The sequence below is a fragment of the Amphiura filiformis genome, chromosome 7 (assembly GCF_039555335.1).
Source record: "Amphiura filiformis chromosome 7, Afil_fr2py, whole genome shotgun sequence".
Lineage (NCBI taxonomy): Eukaryota > Metazoa > Echinodermata > Ophiuroidea > Amphilepidida > Amphiuridae > Amphiura > Amphiura filiformis.
Genome location: NC_092634.1, coordinates 27,307,198 through 27,328,618, shown reverse-complemented (window position 1 = coordinate 27,328,618; position 21,421 = coordinate 27,307,198). Strand labels below are relative to the sequence as shown.

Sequence of the window (21,421 nt, the reverse complement as noted above, 5' to 3'; positions counted from 1 at the left end):
TTAGTTTCTTTAAGGATCCGTCCAGATTACCGTGAGAAATTCTACACTTACGAACAATTAACAGTATAACAATAATAATCATGACAATAGGGAGTGTTCAGAAATACTTTGGTGGGGGGGCTGAATTTTTTTTTTTTTTTGTGTCGAAAATTTTTTTAACCCCCCCTCTTTGCGAACCCAAAACTTTTTTTGCCCCCCCCCCCTCTTAATAGACCTAAAAATTTTTGACCCCCCCTCATAAAGGTTCAAAAATATTTGGACCCCCCCCCCATCATAATGTACCATTCTACTAATTCAATTCTACTACCATTCAAATGGCATTAATGATACTAAAATTTGAAATTGTACGCATGTCATTGATATAAAATATGTGGAATTGTGGAAATGTTTTAAAGTAGCACACTAACATTTTTGCCATTTGGAAGCTAAACGAGTGAAATTTGATGTAAAAGTTTATTACATACGCGCTAAGCGAGCAAAAATTTGTACTGTGGGGGCTAAAATAGCCAAATATGAGCTTAATTTGGTCAGAAACACACATACATCATCAGGCGTCAACATTGGGGGGATGATTGAATGTGCCATCCCCCGGGATCTACGCCTATGTTTACTGGGACTTTTTGTTGCGGCGAAGCGCGCAAAAACAAGACTATTTTAGCCCAAAATACAGGGGCGTAGCCAGTTTTCTTGGTCGGGGGTGAATGCAATTTCGGGGGCACAGACGAGAAAATACATAATTATACCGGTTTTGTTTTTTAGAGAGACTGTACATGTATTTGAGCTTCAAAAAGGCTTTATTGGGACAAAACGCGTGCAAAGATTGTATTTCGCCCATGATGGGATGAAAATGCCTTTATTGTGACAATGTGTGCACACAGCGTGCAAACATTTTGTATTTTACACTATTTGGGCCCATGATCAGGTTGAATTTATATGGAAAAGGGTCTTCTTGCTCCTTTTCTTTGCCCTCCAGATTTTCTTTTTCATTTTTTGTCAGAGGGGCACTTTTCTCTTTCATTTTTTGTCAGGGGCCCTTCCGCCCCCTGTCTACACTACTGCCGAAATGGTGTGTTTTGCTATTAAATTGATGGGCCAGTTCGTGTGATCGCGAAGAGCAACATTTTGCCAAATTTACCCTATTTGGGCCCAAAACATGGTGCTTTTCGATGTGCTAAAAAAGTTGAACATGGCATTTATTGCTTCATTTCTTCTTCTTTAAGGATTTTTAGGGGATGTCCCCCATGGAAAAAATTAGGGGGGGCGTGTACCTTGGTTCTCCAAGCTTCCTCCGCCTATAATTGTAATGCAACATGATTTAGTTCTATATATCAGTGATAATAAATTAATAATCAGTACTACATGAAACATTATTGTAAAAATTTTCAACACTAAAGAAGAGCAAAGATATTACAGCTTTTAGTGATCTAAAGAGCTGACCAGAAAGAACTGACACAAACCTCAAAATTAAGTTATAGACGAATTTGTTGGCCCCCTACATATTTTCCAGCCCCCCCCCCCACCAGAGTATTTCTGAACACTCCCATACAATGCCTGAAATCTCAACCGTGATCATTATAGTTTTATCTCTACTTCCTCTGATTGGTTCATTCACGACCTCAAATTATAAGTAAAATGACCATAAATAAATGACGCGCTCATTTACCGTTGTTCAATTTAGTTTTGAAATTTTTTATGATCTTTGGACAGAAACATCCATGTCTGGTAAAGTATTCGAAGTGATTACTCCAGGAATGGACTTCACATATGCCTCTTAAGGACCAACCTAGGTAAACAAACAAACAAATTGTTTGTTCGCTTCAATCGGACACTCAATTGTGCAGAAATGGCTTTGCAACAGCACCATCCAGTCGTGTACACCGCTATTGATGGTATTTCCGGCATACTAAGTTTATTCGCTAACGTTGTGGTGCTAGTTACGTTTATAGTCGGTTTCGCTCAAAAGACTCCGGCGGACATCATAATTATCGCACTAGGTTTTGGTGACCTGCTCTACTCCGTAACCACCGTGCCAATAGTAATAGGTAACTTTTTGTACGAGGATTATATTCAGCACAAAAACGAATCTGTCGCTATTTATATACAAGAAGTGCTGTGTAAATCTAGAGGCAGCGTGGATTTGGCGATCGAGTTTTACGCGACGTTAATACACGGGTTAGTTGCCGTCAACCGGTTCTGCGTAGTTTGCCGTTCTGGAATGAGCGTCCGATCTACCATCATTCTTGTCGTTACAGCTGTGTCGCTGAGTCTAATATTCGGGGTTCTCGCAGGGTTTGGTGTAAGTATTCATCACCCCACGTGGACTCGGCAGCCATGCGATATCACCGAGGATTGGCGGATCGTAATTTACATCGTAGGTTACGGCACACTGATCGTGACCATCGTTTTGATCATCACCCTCAACAGTAAGATGGTCCTTCACGTTCGTAACCAACAACGCAGATTAGACATTGCGGAAGTCCTAGATAATACCGGCAACATGGACAATGTACCTGCAGATCAGATTACAGAATTCCAAGATCAAACCGACAACATGGAAGCCGGAAGTCAGAAGAATTCACTCCCATGTGTTGAAGATCCATCGCCTTTGGACATGCCTTCAACTTCTCAACAACCACAGCATGCTGAGTGGCGAATCGACAGACAGCAGCCTTTGGCAAATCAGCTTCGTGATTTCCAGCGAAAAACCCTAAGCCGCATGACTAAAACCTTGCTGCTGACAACCACAATCTTCACTATCCTGTGGATACTCACTTTATGCGTCTACACTATCCCACAACCTGTGTTTGCTTCACTTTTCAAGAGCAACACCTCGTTGGCGTTCTTTGTCATCATCCTTGGAGAAGCACAACGATTCAACCATTTTATAAATCCAGTTGTTTATGGATTTATGTGCACCCGTTTTCGCGTGGCATTTCGACGTGCGTTTCGGATTGATTAACTTTAAGTGAAGCGGATATTTAACACAGATCAAGTGATATGTGTCCAGAAATCTTAAAAAGTTGTACATAAGAGCTGTTAATGTATGCCGATTACAAAAACCTACAGAAACAAAATAAATGACATGCCTTTTTGCGGGGAATGTTTATGGTCGCTTACATTGCTCAGATTGTTTTAAACTGCAGCAATGTATTCATCGGGTCATATTGGTAAAGTCCTCAATGTCCAAATTCTTGCAATATCTGTCAAAATCTATATATATCACCTTTCCGCCTCACTATACTATTATACAACAATTTCGCTACCGAATTAAGGATGGCAGTCCAGAATTGTTGATACTTGACTCATGTGAGTGTAAGCGCGTGATAATTAGCTAAGTCGTTCCGAGAGGAAAGTGTATAAATTGTTAGCTTTGACTTAGATGGATCTTTGTAAGATTTTAAAACATTACACTTGGAGATCTTAATTTTTTTTTGTATTTGTCACCCACCTTTGCACATTATTTTTGTGGGCTCTGAGAGCAGATGGGACTCACCAAATTGCAAATAATGAATACGAGGAATAATTTTGATGTTTGTTTGAATTCGCGATATAATACAAATTGTATGGCATGATTTTTAAAACATGATATGCTTCTTAGGTCATGTTAAGGTAAAAGGTAAGGTAAAGGAGACGATCCTGTAAACAGTGATCGGAGTGCACACCTCTCTTTCATTGGCGATTGGGCAAGACTCCTCCATGTAATGTTGATATAGGGGGATCGCTACACCTCCTCCACGCGAGTATGTTACCTTCCCAGCATTTAAGAATGCCGGTACCCATTTATACACCTGGGTAGAGAGGAGTAATCGAGATAAAGTGCCTTACTCAAGGGCATAGCAATATGGCGTCGCCGGGGCCCCAACCCGCAACCTTCTTCCGTTCCGCTCGGCCACCATGCTCCCAATGTTTATTTTAGGGTGTTATTTCTCGTCGTCTATTTTTTTCTGTTTGTATAAAAGTGCCTAGTGTAAAGTAAAATAAAAAATACCTTGGTCTTTTAATATTTTGTGATGGTGGAATACAGGTTATTTCATAATCCCGCCAGTTATAGAGGAATCCAAATTCACGCATTCCTACACCTGACTAGCAGCCTTTAGTTGGGTAGCCGTAGGCTACAATGCACTTTATTTATTTAAATAAATAAATAAATAGATAAATAAATAAATAAATAAAAGGAAACGATACACTTAAGAACAATAAAATTAATTAGTGTTATATACCTCACTTGGAAAAATAATCACAATTTCAAAACTGAACCATATTGGGGTAAATTTGTTTTTGTAATAGATACACTATCTAATCCTGCACATTATGACACCACAATTGAATCCAATGGGACCTCAAGAAGTAGAGTTACAAGCAATTGAATAGACGAATGTCCAGTTTTAAAAGTGACAAATTGGCCTATACCAGGCGCAAAAAGATTCCAACAAGCGCAACAAAGAGACTACACAGTTTCTTCAATAAAACTTTATTTAAAGGAGTATTTATTTAAGTTTTTACTTCTCTGTACTTTTCATAACTTGCATTTTATTTGTCAGCTCTTTTGTTTCAGTTTTCTTTCGTCTTAAATTAAAGGCACGCACACATTAGCCATTTACGACTCTCAAACCAAATGTCTAGTTCGTGAAGTTTTGAATAGGTCAGTGTGTCACTTTTTAACTGGACATTCGTCTAATCAAACGCTTGTAACTTTGCTTCTTGAAGTCACTTTGGATTCAATGGGGTGTCAAAATGTGCCGGATTATTTTATTTATTAAAAAAACGAATGTACCCAATATGGTTCCGTTTTGAAATTGCGATTATTTTTCCAAGTGTAAGGATATATTCCTGTAATCTGTAATATATAATTGGGTGAGGTTTTGATTTCATCTATCTTTAATTGGGACAGGTTTTGAATCATCATGGCGGATGTTTTTGTTTGTTTTGTTTTTGTTGACTTTCAGTCGCAAAAGGAGCTTTTGGATTCTTAAATCACAAGTGAGGTCTCAAGCGGCATCTAATTTTACTAATCTTATTCCTTTTAATTTATTATAAATAAGAAGCAAGTGTTGGCTTTTCACAAGTTTATTTCACATCGCCTATACAAATTATACTTTTCGCATTACCTTATATGTTTTAATATTCTTAACTGGTTCATTCGTGATTTAATCCTATATTCATGGAACCATATCTTGAACTACATTACTTCAACAAGCTAGCTAGAGTAAAAATTAAATTACTTTACTTCTGATACTCTTTTGTCACTATATCAGGATTAGACAAGTGTGTGTCATTTAAAAAAAAAAGAAATATAATAATACATGTAGTAATACTATTCTAATACTACTTTAACGGGAGCACGGTGGACTAGCGGAATGGGCACTGAATCATATTCGGAAGGTTGCGGGTTCGAGCCCCGGCGACGCCATCGTGTTGTGCCCTTGAGTAAGGCACTTTATCTCGATTACTCCTCTCCACCCAGGTATTTAAATGGGTACCGGCATTCTTAAAAGGGCATTTCGTGATCCACAGCCTCATCCCCCCACTTTTCTCAAAAAAAGTTGAGATTTTTATATCACTGGAAACCACTGGAAACCTACATATAAATGTAGCCAGTTCTTAGGATGTCAAAATATTTCTTGCAGATTAATTCGTTTAGCAAAGATATCGTGAAATTTGAATTTCGTTCTGGTGCACCAGAACGAAATTACAACGTATTGTCTATGGAGCAGTGTAATACACATATTCATGCATAACTCGCAAACGCAATATCGGAATCAACTGAAATTTTGGGAATATGATTTTTTCGTGCATATGTACTGAAAAATGTCATAAAAAGAGGATGCTAGGATCACGAAATACTCCTTTAAATGCTGGGAAGGTAACAGACTCGCTGTAGAGTAGGTGTAGCGATCCCCCTATAGCAACATTACATGGAGGAGTCTGGCCCAATCGCCAATGAAAGAGAGATGGGCACTCCGATCACTGTTTATACAGGATCGTTTCCCGGGATCGTTTCCTTTACTCTTTTTTTTTTTACAATAATAAGAAGAAATGTAAATATCATGTTAATTTTACGATAGAAATTAAATAGGTTTAGTGTAAATATTTGACAAAATATGAAAGCATGATTCCTAATAAAAGAGATATATAAGATGTGTTCAAAATATCAGCATGTCCGTACGCGCACGGTAGTGGTTTATCTGTAGCAAAGCGTATTCGTCCCATCTGTCCATGGTGGTAGAGAGGACTTATTTGTTCAATGTAAGCTTCTAAAGCATCCACATCAATGGCTCCTAAAAGATTAAATAAAATAGATCCAGTTGATACAATTATGTGGTGAGAGATGCACACGTGCAAATGGCATGTGTGTAAACTTCATAGAACATAACCTTTGATCAATGACCAGAAATGACTACTATTTGATTATGGCCAGAAATGATCAATATTTGATCAATGACCAGAAATGACTACCAAATGGCCGTTGACCACAAATCACAAATTTTGAATTGAGATTCAAAATAAGAAACAAAATTGTGATAAAAATGTTTAAAATGTCTTGGTAGAAAATTTTATTGAAAAAGAAAGAGGCGCAAAAATATTTGGAAAAATAACTAAATAAATAATAAAATAATAACAAATTATTAGAGAAAAATTGGAAAAAATGCGAAAAGAAATGTTGAAAAGAAAATTGTTAAAAACATGACAGACAGTTAATAGTAATATAATAATTGTTGAAATATGGTAAAAGGCCATAATGTGTGAAATTGTCTACAGCGACGCCCTCAATTTTTCTCGAATTTCTACTTTTTGCTTGATCGTAGTACCCAACGTGTACTATTAAATACCACGTGAAAGACTAAGCATGAAGTGCTTTAATTACAGTAAAAAATATTAATTTCACTGTAATTAAAGCACTAAAAAGTAAAAAGTATTGAAAGTTTTTATATTAAACCCAGAGACCTCCGGTTTGATTCCGAGTTCACCGATCGAGTGCTTGGTAGCACGTCTCGTGAATGTGTAATTGCATTATTGAATCAGTAATATTTAAATTTTGTGCATATCGCTATTCGTCTTACGTCTTATAATATACGTCCTAGGTGCGTGATGCTCCGCGCAATAATACGCTGGAATGAAATAGCAATTTTTCACCTCATTTGTTTGGCTCGAAATTAAAAGTGACAATGTGATCAGTGAAAAGTGACATTTACGTAGGAATCTATTCTTTAAGCAAATCACACATTATTGCTTAAGTCACTGCTAGGCAGTGCCGCCGAGAGCCATTACGGGGTAATGCACCCCATTAACTTCCCTTGTAGGCGGCACTTTGGCTAGGTAGTATATTAGATGACATGTCAGATCATCTGGTATAGACTTACAAATCAGTCGTATTTTGTTACCCTTACTACAGTTACAGGTATAAATAGCTGAAAATTGTCTACATTATTTGACTAGTTTTTCTTTTAGCTCATAAATGGTAGATTACATTATCTCTAAAGCCTTTTCCCTTAGGGGAATGTCATTTTCTTCGGGGGGGGGCATGAGTATGTCGTTGACCGGAGTCAATTTTGTATGACCCCCTATCGCGGGCAAACAATTTTTACGACTCCATATCTTGTGTCGAAAATATTTATGCCCCCCCCCCTATGCCTACACAGACTCAAGACAAATTATTCATTGCCGGAACAAAGGTGAGGAGCGCACCAAAACTTTAGAGCGAAGAAAGTGTGCGGAGTGCGTTAAAATTTGATTGTGTGTGTAAAGAAGGCGCGCGGAGCATGGAACAATTTTGCATTGTATAACGAAAGATTGTGCGTACATTTTAATTGTTAAATCAAAAGAATGCGCGCGCAGCTCGCGAACATTTTGAGTCAGCCCTTAATAATTCTATAACCCCCCTATTTTGGGTGTTACAAAATTATAAACCCCCCCATATTTGGTCTAAAATTCTATGACCTTACAGCTTACCGGCAACATGGTTGATCTTGTGCTCTTTTATCATATCATAGCTATCGCCCCCATTGGCAAGAAAACTTGGCATTAGTATACGGTACATCTTGTCCAGCTCCAGAGGTTCATACTGAGGTATTTGGCAATCGGTGCATAAAACAGACACGCTTTGTACTCGCTGAAGATCAGGACGTGATAAGTCGTATACAACTTGGATACCTTGATGAAAAAGATTTAAAAAAATCAATTAAACACATTCATCCCTTACAACATAATACACAATACTTTTTTTCTTATTATGGACCGTTCAATATTTAAGCCATTGACAAACAATTTGGCGTTCCCCCCTCACGACCACTCAATACATTCGGATTGGATCACCCCTTGTTTTCCCCCTTTTCTCCATTTAAAACCTAATATTTCCCTTCATGGTTCAAGTTAAAAATTCAGATTTCTTTTAAGACCCCAACAGATCTTTGAAAACTCCCTCTCCCCTGGCGTAAATATTGAATGGTCCCTCAACTTGAACGTTTCTTATTGCTCAGCTAGAATCCAAATTTGTCAGTTTCCAAAAATTTGTAGTAGGTTATAGAATATCCGTCATTACAACGCTAGGATTAGAGATAATGCTGCTTACTCATTTTAAGGACCTACCTGAAAATTGAAGAAACTTTGCCATGAACGATGGGTCTGACACATTGTATCCAGCTGTCGAATGCTCTAAAACTTCCATCAAATATTGTCCTTCAAGGTGAAGCGAATCAATGGTATTTGCGTACGGGAATAACTTCAAAACATCACCATGTTCTATTACTCCTGTGATACATGGACAACAGTTAAAAAGACGCTGCAACATTATTTAAACCGTCATTTAAAAAGTCTACCACTAAAGTGGAAAACAGGTATCAGAATTACTGGATTGTCAATTAATCTGTCCATTACTTTGTACTTTGGGCGTAGATGGATTAAAATATCTAAAGTGAATCGGACGTGCTTTGTTATTTTGGTAGAATTTTACGTTTTTACTTAAGAAAGCGGTGTGTTCCATGTAGTATTTGACTCCGGGCCAGGTTCGATCCCAGGTGGAGGCAGAATTCATATTAATTATCCGCTCTCCTCATTACTGTATTTGAATTGTGGGACATAATGTCAAATATCCCACAGCCAGCTCTTTGTATACAGTTCTGTGTCCGCCGTCGTCATGTGAGAGGTAAAATAAGACGAAAAGGACAAGTGCTGTCAGCTTACCTATATCCAGTGTATTTCTCATTCCACCTGCGTTAATAAAGGCTATCGCCGCGTCGTTCCAGTGGTCTTCTGTTGGTTGGTTAAGATTCTGCTGTATGAAGCTATCTGCTATCATGTTACCTATGCCACACTCAGCATAACGACACGGACTTTGTCTATGCTGACCATCTGGGCCTGTGCCGGCGAGGAGAACATTTGTTTCACCGACGTAAGTACTTCTGTATTCATGGACCTTTTTAGCCCATTCATTAATTTCTTTTAGAGTTTCTTGATCTGGAATAAACAAAATGTGCCACATACTGTTAACTGACTATTTAACAGGGGGGGGGGGGGTAGATTAAAATATCCTAAAATAATAATTACCTAAAAAGTGTAATTCCTTTTGACCCTTTCTTCGTGATGTCGTTATTACACCACTGCAAAACTATACAGTCATTACAAATGATATACAACAATATATAATAATGATACAAACGATTCGTCAATTCGTCAACTATATTCTAATAATTTATTTAATATAAAGATGCATTTTAGGAGGTTAATGAATATCTTCCTGCATCACGTCCTTCGTAATGCATAGCCGTGGTACGTCATGGGTACCTCGAAATACTCCGATTCTTTATTATCTGAGATACCATTTATGCAGTAATTTTTAGAAAGAAATCAATTATAATTGTTGAGATCCAATGCCCATCATCCCTATTTCCAAAGCCTATTAAGATCAATTTACTAACCTTTTTCAACTTTGGTGTCGAGTAAAATGGGGTTGCCATCCCAATTTTTCACGTTTCCATCGTCATCAAACGTGACATCCAAATGTCCTAGGTATTTACCTGCCCAGTATGCTTGAACTATTAACACGTTGGTAGAATCGTCGTGGGTAGGTTGCACCACAACGGGGTAGTCTTGTGTTGGATCTTCAACTGAGGGTGCGCTTCCATGGTCCTCTTTTGGAAATTCAAAATAAATATCATCAAGTTAGCTCACCACGTAGGAGTAGAGCGTGGCTCAGTTGTTACAATGTTCTCATTTGGGTGTTAGAGGTCCAGGGCTCGATTTCTGGTTGTGAAAAACGTGGTGGGATATTGAACTGGAAAAATAAAGTCTGAATTTAGTTGAAATTAAAAACAGGGAATATATTACACAACATCCGATGAGGGAATAACACAAAACGTAAAAACCAAGTTAAAAACCCGACGTTTCGAAAAGACTAAACTTTCCCTTTTTCAAGTTAATTTACTTGGCAACATATTTTTTGGATTAAATCAGGCTTCCGTTCTCCCTATGGTTCATTGAGAACTGGGTATGTGAACAATTATATACTTCTTCCTTCGGTGGAAGTGTTAAGCCGTCGGTCCAGGTGTACAGAAGAGCCACACCTGTACCTGTACAAATATTTATATAAAAATTCATTTATAAATTCATACCATTATAAAGAAATTCATTGATATCCCCACCGATTACTATGTCGACTCCAGGCACTTCTTCAGCTATTCTCTTATGTATATGAAATGTAGAACGACCCATTACAATGATTTTATTTACTCCCGAGCCTGTCAAGATTTCAACTGCAGTTTTGACATATTCTACCTCGTCATGAAATATTAGTTCGCCTGTAATACAAAAATTTAAAAAAATAAATAAATAAATAAACAAGACGCAATTTCGATATAAAGTTTGTATTGTCCCTTAAACTTAGATTAACGATCCAAGTGTACATTATTGATTTGTTTTCTAAGGACACTGTCAATGGTTCTGAAAAGGAACCATAACATGATCTGCCAGCACTCTTAAGGTAAATTTAACTCTCTAAATGCCGAACCTGTAATGGTTCTCCAAAGGTGCAGCTGAACGGTTCTTTTCAGAGCCATCTTTAGTAGGAAGGTTGCACCTTACTATAAACGGCTCTTAAGGTATTTGGAGCAACTTTCTCTCAAGTTGAAAATCTACTCTCACATAGGCAAGTACATCTCATTTTTGGTTGCTTTGTTTGTTTTTACCTGTATTTGATGTTTCCTCTGTGTTCCAGTATGAAAATCCAACTATTCCTATACGATGTGTATTGAGTGTTATTTCTTGGTATTTATCATATTTGTTCTGCATAATTGGTTCATTATTATCATCAATATTACAGCTTAAGACTGGGAAATCAGCATCATCAAGAAATGGAGCCAAGCCTGACGGTTTCAAATCAAATTCATGTGAACCAAGCGCCTAGAATAATACAATAATTAAGAAGAATGCTAATAATAATCATCATCATTCTGTCAGTCGATCATCATCATCATCATCATCATCATCATCATCATCATCATCATCATCATCATCATCATCATCATCATCATCATCGTCATCATCATCATCGTCATCATCAACAGGAGCAGCAGCAACATCATCATCGTCATCCTCATTTTCACGTCACAAATTAATTAATTACTTAATTAATTAATTAATTTATATATTTATTATTAATTATTGAAATTAACTAATTATTACTATTAATTAATTTATTACCATTTACCATGCCATCATAAGCTGTCCGGTTCATGAAATATGACGTAGCTTGATGCTGATAAACATTAAACCACAGAGTGCCATGGAATTGATTCCCCACATCTAGGAGTAGTACATTGTCTTTAATATCACGGTAGTGGTTAACAACGGTATCCAAACGGGCCCAACCTTAAAAAGAATTAAAAACGCAGGTTAAAAGTATCTTTGCATGAAAAAGTGGGTAATTGTGAATCCAACAACATAATTATACAGTCCACAACTTATAAGTTCTTCACTAATAATTTTTAAAATAAGTCGAAAAATATTTTACGAAATATAAAAATGTAAAAAGATATATATAGTCCTATTTGTGTTACCCCTGTAGACCAATTTATAGCGTCACACATCGTCACAGTTCAGTCACAATGGTTAATTGTGTAAGAAAAGGGGCCGTTTTAAAGTTGCACCTGAGTCCATAGCAGTAAGGTTTTCTTTAACAAACACATTAATAGGTCTGGCATACTGTATTTTTTGAGATCTGATTCCTATGGACTCAGATGCCACTTTTAACACTGTTTAAAACGGTCTCTTTTTACACAATGAACCAGTGCGACTGAACGCAATGACGTGACGCTATAATTTGGTTCATATGTGTAAAACAAATAAAGCTACTTGCATCTTTTTACACCAGGTGCGGATCCAGAGGGGGGCGGAGGGGGCGCGCCTCCCCCCGTAAAAATAGCAAAAGCAGGAAAGATGGGGCGCGCGCCCCCCGTAAAAACGGGGAAAGGGGAAAGGAGAGAAAGAGAAAAGGAGAAAAAGAGAAAAGAAAAGCGAGAAAAAGCGAAGAGAAGGCTTATAATTAAGTAGTTCCGTACCTAAAAACTGCACAGTCGGGTCGATCGAAGGCCTAATAGGCGTATATGGGGTAGGCCTACGCCTGTGATTATTTTAGGCATTGCCTGAAGGCCGGCTTGAAGGCAAGTCCTCGGCCCAAAGCACGTGAAAATTATAGTACTGCGAGCCCGCGGATATAAAGCTCTGATAGGCCTATGCAGGGCCCGTCACATGTCACCACAGTCAGTATTTAACACGGAGTCAATGCTGACATTAATCCACGCATGCTTTAGTAGGCCTAATTGTGTGTCTCAACTCAAGCCTTACAAAGTGTCAGCATGGTCAGTGGACCAGTGTAATGTTTAAAATTTTGCAAATTGAGTTCGGGCCCTTTTTTTGTTTAAAGCAATGATATATGGTGTAAAAATGATGCACCAAATGGCTTCAAGTGGACCTTCATTTTGCACATTTTCCCCCCTCAGACACCCCTTCGTATGCGTAAAAAACTGGCCGTTTTCGCTTTTGCTTCGGACACCCGTACACTTTAGGCCTAATAACTTAATGATAGGCCCACAGTAATAGTGCATAATGATCCACGAATAGCTTTGATTGGGTTTTCATTTTTATACATTTCCGAACTTAATCTAACTAAAATTTTACACAATAATAGTGTCAAAATCGTAAACCAAATGGCTTCTATTAGTCCTTCATTTTGCAAAATTTTCCAACTTCTCAGGAGGGAACATCCCCCCTCAGACACCCCCTGCGTATATGTATAAAGAAGTTACTCTTTTCTTTATGCTTTGGATACCCGGAACTTTATGTTTAAAGCAATTATTGAATTTATACAATAATATTGAAAACTTGTCCACGAATGGGAAATGAGCCCTCACGTTCATTTCACAAATTTTTCGCTCTTTCAAACTCAAATTTTACACCATAATAGTGTCAAAATGGTCCATGGCTTCAATTAGGTCTTCATTTCGCAAAAGTTTCTCACTTCTCAGGGGGGCACATCCCCCCTCAGACACCCCCCTGCGTATGTATAAAGAAGTTACTCTTTTCTTTATGCTTTGAATACCCGGAACTTTATGTTTAAAGCAATTGAATTTATACAATAATATTGGAAACTTGGAAAATTAGGTCTTCATTTCGCAAAATTTCTCACTTCTCAGGGGGAACATCCCCTCAGACACCCCCTGCGTATGTATAGGTTAAATACCACTAAATAGGCCTGGGCGATACATTGAAATACGATGAGGAACTATTTGTTTTCATGGCATTCGAAAAGACTGCATTAAAATCGCTGAAATTTATCAAATTATATAGCCAAAAAAGTACTTTTTAGAGTTTGATGCTTCAAAATGGTACATTTTCTCTCATTATATAACACATTTTTGATGTAATAGTACCAAAATTCATACGCACGGCTTCGGTTTTTAGTAAATAGTCGCCTTATCATATTGTAACTTTCAGCTTCGAGGGCGCACTGTCATTTTAAGGTGTTTACGGTTCAGTGCGTTAAAACAAGAAAAGTCTCAGGTCAACCTATGTTGAATTTTTGATCATTTGGCATCTAAATCATATAGTTTCACCTGATATTGGTGGCATTGAACTGTGAGAGTTCTGAATATGAGAAAATTCCACCCGAAATTAGGCATTTTCCCATTGAAACACGTGTAATACATAATTAGTGGTATTTAACCTAAATAAGTTAGCTTTTCTTTATGCTTTCGTACCCGGAACTTTATGTTTAAAACAATTGAATTTATGCAATAATATTGGAAACTTGTCCACGAATGGGAAAATGAGCCGTCATGCATGGTCATTTCACAAATTTTCCGCTCTTTCAAACTCAAATTTTACACAAAAATAGTGTCAAAATGGTCCACCAAATGGCTTCAATTAGGTCTTCATTTCGCAAAAGTTTCTCACTTCTGAGGGGGGCACATCCCCCCTCAGACACCCCCCCTGCATCGCGCAAGCGCGACGCGATGACCGCTTCGCGGCCATATGGTTCGTCGCCCTCTATTTTGCGCCCCCCGTTTTTTTCCCCTCTGGATCCGCGGCTGTACACGTTTGCATTTCGTCAAATATTTTTCGATTTATTTTAAGAAGTATTTAGGGGAACTTATAATTTGTGGATCCTATATTTTAGCAAGGTAGTGATTCCTCATTAGGATTGTATAAAACATTCAAGCATCGTTTGAACACTGAACATCAGCTCGAGCGGCAATAATCGTAAGCAGGGTGCAGGAAACACCGCAAGCCCAACATTGCGGCCGCCACTGAAGCCCAGTATAATTTATTAAATACCGTCGTAATTAAGCTATAATATTGTCGTAGCTTGCGTATTAATAATTTATTAATACGTTGTCGTATTAAAGTTAGCGCCAAAATTAATTAGGATATCACAAACAACAGGCATTCAAATACGGTGTGTATGGTGTCTATATCATCTACTTGCATATAAAATATGATCAAAAAGAAAATGAAAAGGGAGCTCGTGGCTGAGTGGTGTTCGCTTAGTGTATTTTAATTTTGGCAAATGAACCATGAGGGAAGTCCATCAGAAGAGTTATACCTCTACATGTAGCTCATAGTTTCGAGATAGTAAGCGTGTTAACCCTTAGCTTTCCAAACCCGTCCTATAATGGACCCATATGGGAGGTTTTCTTGGGTTATGCAGTAAAACCCATGACATGTTGTAAGAATTACAATTAGGACCTACTTATTTACATTATAGTAACAACAAGCACATATACTATAACCTTAGGGAATAGTTTCTAAAATATTTTGTACGAGGTTACAAGGGGTTACAAGTTGAAAATACACGTGGCCCTCCATTACCGGCCCATGCTGTTTATAATATTCCAACAATGACCAAACTTACCTCCGAAACACTCGTTACGTTCTATGTCTTCTATTGTACACGGTTCATATTTAAGATTTACCTCCTCAAAATAACAGCGAACATCACCGGTGTGAAGTATTTTTAGATCATAATCCGCAGATACAAGAAATATTTCTGCCAGGAGGAGAAATAACAGTTTTGACGTACCAAACGTAGCCATCGCAAATATAAAATGGACCAAAAGCATGAAAAGTAGTACTCAGTACGATGTCACTAAGTAGTTAAGTTCACAGTGTTTTGTAGTACTATCATTCGGACATTGTTGATTTTGTCCTGTGAAAGTGCACATGTGATCGCACTATATCAATAATATTGTAGCAGTTTTATCTGTCTGCAGATGAGAGGAAAAATTATAAGAATTATAACGTACCGTACCTATTAAAAATGCATGTCATTAAAGTGTGCCGAGGCTTATGGATCAACGTCTACGCGTTATGCCTGTGCGTAAAGCACTATAAATCACTGCGTTTTTCATACCTTCGAAAGAGTCCTTTTAATACAGTGCCTACGTTTTACTATAATATTGTCGTAGCTTGCGGCTGTACATTTTCTTAAAGGCTTAATGTACGATTTCCTTCAAATTTTAAATTTGTCATTATATACTCAAAATGCTGAAATAATACTAGTAATAATGATCGGGAATGGTTTCTGTCCCATTTTGAGCTGAAATAACGAGGTAACGTGAAAGAAACACTGCTTGTTATTTTGGCCGTTTAAGACGCAGTTCTATGGGCGGACATAAAGTCATAATTTCTAATGGACTTTATGTCGAACTTTGCTCTATTTACCTACAAACACAACAAATTTGGCTGATTCCATTTAGGTGCAAGTTGTGACATGTGTAAACATTACAAATATGCCATATAGTATTATATTATTATTTATATTTCAGCTTATATACAATTTGTTTACAGAAGGACAACAGATTGAAATTAGTATCGTACACCGACTTCGCCTGGTTAATAATTACATTGTACATCAGAGACACTAAAATGAATACACGGGATCGATACACGTGAATGTGCTACGCACGAGTTGATATTCAGACGATAAATCTTTGGATACCGGTGTAGAAAATGATGAATATCTCCCGTAATTTTTTCATTCTAAAAAAAGCCATATTTTTCCTTGCACTTGAACATATGTGTTGAAAGGATATGATAGTCGATATGATAGTCACCTCACAAAACTTACTTACTTTTAATCAACTACATGAATATTTGTTTTAAGGGCAGATTAATGGGAGAGAACAAGAACTTTTATAAGTATATATGTCCCAAGTATGTAAAGTTATACATGTTTGCGCCGAGTTACGCGACCCGAATCGTAATCATAATGAGCATAATGACAATATTTCGATTCATATTATAATAATATAGATTCATATTTCCCCGCCAATTTCTAAAGCTGGTTGAGCCATGTGACTTTTCAGTGTTGTAAAGAGTGAACTAGTGATCTTTATATTAAGAAAATTACAGCGGCAAAAATTAAAAGTTGTGGACGAATGTATCGGCCATTATTCTGCCCTTTACCTTGGACTTTGGCTTCGCGTCATAGTAAACAAATGTTATGATAACTATAATATATTATGATAAAGTTTCAAACAATATTAACACTATTTACACAACGATGTTTAATTTGTTTACCAATGATAACGTTATGCTCATATCTTATTCTCAATTAGTAGACGTATAGCAACAATTATATACTATAATTGTGAGAATAGGGGTGCAAGGGTCCTGGGCGGTACTTACTATGAAAATTGTTACGCTCTCGTGTCAACCAAAATTGGAAAAAAATGTGTAATCGTTATCATGTTTGGTCGTCGTCTTCTTCAAGAGGTATTTTAAGAAGGTATTGCGTTATAGGTTACATACCACTTTATAGGCCTGGGCGATACATGGAAATACGACGAGTAACTATTTGTTTGCGTGGCATCTGAAAGGACTGCAATTGTTATCAAGTTATATAGCCCAAAAAAGTACTTTTTAGGGTTTTATGCTTCAAAATGGTATATTTTCTCTCATTATATGACATTTTTGTTGTAATAGTACCAAAATTCATGCGCACGGCTTCAGTTTGTAGTAAATATTCGCCCTACCAAATCGTAACTTTCAGCTTCGAGGGCGCACTGCCATTTTAAGGTGTTTACGGTGCAGTGCGTTAAAACAAGAAAAGTCTCAGGTCAACCTATGTTGAGTTTTGATAATTTGGCATCTAAATCATATAGTTTCACCTGATATTAGTGGCATTTAATTGTGAGAGTTCTGAATATGAGAAAATTCCACCCGAAATTAGCCATTTTCCAATTGAAACCCGTGTAATACATAATTAGTGGTATTTAACCTTTAGGGGTATACCTGAGCAAACAAAAGTCAGTTTATTTTGCTGGTTGACTTCCCGTAAAACACAAAAATGTTTTTGCAACGTTTGAATATGTTATATTTTGGGTTTTGGTTTTGATAAAAACGTTTTAATAACATTACAATGTCGGGTTATATCAAGGTCATAGAAACATTTTAAAACGACAATTTTAAAAACAAAACGCAGTAATATTATTAGAATGTTTTAAAAATGTTATTGTAAAATATTTTTGCAAACATTTTTTTGCGAAATAATTTATTAACACTTAAATAATATAATGTTAGAATATTTGTTAGAATATGTTATCAACAAATGCTTTTGAATATTATGAAAACGTTTTATACCCTTTATACGTCCTTTATATACCCTATATTTGAACGTTTTCTGGCAACCTTTTCTAGCCTTTTGTGAACGATGACGAAAACGTTTTGTGTTTGCTGGGTTGGAGGTATCAAATAAATGGTGACATTTTTCAAATGTAAATTTAGTGTTAGGAAAGTATTAGGTTTTCATTACTTTCCCCATGGTTTTCTTTATCTTTAGTAAGATAATTGAAAGCTTAGGATATAAATACATGCTAAACGCCGTTTGGAGTAGCCTGTGCACGTATTACATTTACGGTTACAAAATAGAATGTGCGCGATGCGTCATTAGGGTGCATTTTAGAGGCTTTATGTCATTACTTTTAGCCAGAAAGTGGGCGGCTCCATGCCCATGATATTTTAAACAATTTAAAAATTGTCTTACAAAAATGAGTACTTGTGCATACCCTCAGAGTTGGATGGCATACCCAGCAAACACAAAAACGTTTTAAAAACATTGTAAATAAGTTATATTTTGGCTTTTGGTTTAGGTAAAAACGTTTTAATAACATTAAAATGTCGGGTTATATAAAGGTCATAATAACGTTTTGTATGAAAACACACTACAACAATATTTTGAAATGTTTTCAAAAAATGTTATTGCGAACTGTTTTTGCAAACATTTTTGCCAAATATTAATAATATATTATGTTGAAATATTTAAACCCAGCAAACACAGAAATGTTCTTAAAATGTTTTTTTCAAAAACTTTTAATAACATTTAAATGTCGGGTTATATAAAGGTCATGAAAACGTTTTTAAAACGTTATTGAAAATATTTTGGGCAAACATTTTTCGCAAAATATTTTGTCAACCGCAAAATAACATTCTCTTTAGAAAGTTTTCAAGAATGTTTTTGGAATGTTATTAAAACGTTTTTATACCATCTTACTATAATTCACCGGATCTCTGTCTGTGTTTGTCCGCAGCTTTTCTCGGAGACTATGGGTCGCACGTTCCTTAAACTTGGTGGGTGGGTGCAGTTTGATATGAGAAAGAACCAGTTTATATTTTTAAGGTCAAAGGTCAACGACCGGGTCAAGTCCAATTGAATTATAATTTCAAATTGCTCCTATGGAGCTCAAACGTGGTGGGTGTGTTGACCTTGGACTAATAAATAAAAGTTTCCACGGTGACCTTTTCGTCAGACCTACAGTTAAGAGGTCATAGGTCGAAAAAGGTAGAAATTTTAAATTGCCTCTATGAAGCTCAACGTGGTGGATGGGTGGATCTTGGACTAACAAACAAACGTTTCCACGGTGACCTTTTTGTCAGACCTACGGTTAAGAGGTCATAGGTCAAAAAAGGTAGACATTTCACATTGCCACTATGGAGCTCAAACTTGGTGGGTGAGTGGACCTTGGACTAACAAACAAAAGTTTCCACAGTGACCTTTTTGTCAGACCTACGGTTAAGAGGTCATAGGTCAGAAAAGGTAGAAATTTTAAATTGCCTCTATGGAGCTCAAACTTGGTGGGTGGATGGATCTTGGACTAACAAACAAAGGTTTCCACAGTGACCTTTTTGTCAGACCTACTGTTAGGAGGTCATAGGTCAAAAAAGGTAAACATTTCAAAATGCCCCTATGGAGCTCAAACTTGGTAGGTGAGTAGATCTTGGACTCACAAACAAAAGTTTCCACAGTGACCTTTTTGTCAGACCTACTGTTAGGAGGTCATAGGTCAAAAAAGGTAAACATTTCAAAATGCCCCTATGGAGCTCATACTTGGTAGGTGAGTAGATCTTGGACTCACAAACAAAAGTTTCCACATTGATATTTTTGTCAGACCTACGGTTAAGAGGTCATAGGTCAAAAAAGGTAGAAATTTCAAATTGCCTCTATGGAGCTCAAAGTTGGTGGGTGAGTGGACCTTGGACTAACAAACAAAGATTTCCATGGTGACCTTTTTGTCAGACCTACGGTTAAGAAATCAAAGGTCAAACAACGTAAAAATATCAAACTGCTCATATAATGGAGCTCAAACTTTGTGGGTGGGTGTAACTTTGGCCAAGGAAACTCATGTCATCCGTGGTCAAAGGTCAGGTCAAATTTCAAATTGAGGGCGCAAGTGAGGTCAAATTGCAAAAAGCTGTAATTGAACTCAGCTGTGAGGAAAGTGATCCCAGAAAAGGAAACACCCTGATTTTGAGATCTGCAAAAGCCAATAACCATGATAGCCGAAAACCGCGAAATACGGGTAACCGCCTAGTTTATATAACACGACATTTGAACGTTTTCTGTAAAACATTTTTGTTTGCTGAGCAGTAGATTATCAAATAATGTTTTTTAAGGTTATGAAAACGTTTTATACTCTGAATATACCCTTTATATAACCCGACATTTAAACGTTTTCTGACAACATTTTATAACCTTATGCGAATGATGTCGAAAAAGTTTTGTGTTTGCTACGGTAGGGTCAAAGTTCGCAATTGAACTTATATGTTTAAGGGTATGTTTGAACAGTTTACTTCGGCAGGAAAATGTCAAGAGGAGCGGAGCATTTAGCCCCTAGTTTTGCCGCGTTATATAGACAATTTGTTCACTTCTGCCGTTTTAAGTTATATCATAACTTATGGCTAGCGGTGTGTAGAGTACCAATACAATATACTAAAAATAACTCTTATGCAATTATATTACTTTTACAATAAACTTTAATCGGGTTTTTGTTAGTATTTGATAAATAAAGAAACTATGATTCCTAATAAAAGCAATAGATACGATGTAGTCAGATTATCAGCATGTCCGTAAGCGCAGGGTAGTGGTGTATCGTGGGTAAAGCGTATTCGTCCCATCTGTCCATGGTGGTAGAGAGGACTCATCTGTCCAATATAAGCTTCTAATGCATCAGCATCAACTGCACCTGAAAAGGAAAATGTATATACATGTAAATATACACTTAGTTCCTTATTTACTGTTAGTAAATGCACTCTTAGTTCCAAAAGGAACCAATGTTACTCTCGCAGGAGAACCCTTGAAGGTTATGACATGAGGAGAAACCATTAAAGGAGCTGAGGACACTCTAAGGTATATTTATGCTCTGACATTCATTTAGAGCCTTTTTTTCGTTTTCCACAGTTCTTAAGAACCTTTTATGGTTGAACAGGGAGATACCACTTTTCAAATACAAATTGTTCGTTCAAATCTTGACAATGTTTGTCGAACCAATAAAGGTTTTACATGAATTTCAAGGAACCTAAAGGTCTTCAGATTGACCTAAGATCCTTTTATAAGAACCATCAATTGTTTGCATGAGAGGACCAAAAGATTTAT

The 21,421-nt window shown here is 36.9% G+C and overlaps 1 protein-coding gene across 1 annotated transcript; it reads right to left on the bottom strand.

The window, feature by feature from the left end:
• Positions 1-6,078: 6,078 nt before the first annotated feature.
• On the bottom strand, positions 6,079-15,584 carry LOC140157754 (snake venom 5'-nucleotidase-like). Its single transcript, XM_072181001.1, has 9 exons — positions 15,404-15,584; positions 11,702-11,862; positions 11,181-11,394; positions 10,608-10,793; positions 9,915-10,127; positions 9,181-9,453; positions 8,587-8,748; positions 7,951-8,151; positions 6,079-6,278 (listed from the first exon to the last, which is right to left on the bottom strand). Exons 1-9 carry the CDS (start codon positions 15,582-15,584, stop codon positions 6,079-6,081), a joined length of 1,791 nt encoding a protein of 596 aa, XP_072037102.1.
• Between the last annotated feature and the right edge of the window lie 5,837 nt (positions 15,585-21,421).

Bases quoted from the DNA above. Each gene is read 5' to 3' on its own strand.
- LOC140157754 (XM_072181001.1), bottom strand. From the start codon at position 15,584: ATGGCTACGTTTGGTACGTCAAAACTGTTATTTCTCCTCCTGGCAGAA. The intron at 10,128-10,607 runs GTATGAATTTAT...AATTTCCAAAAG, and splicing joins CAATGAATTTCTTTATAATG to AGGACCATGGAAGCGCACCC. The intron at 8,749-9,180 runs GTAAGCTGACAG...CATGTATCACAG, and splicing joins GAGAAATACACTGGATATAG to GAGTAATAGAACATGGTGAT.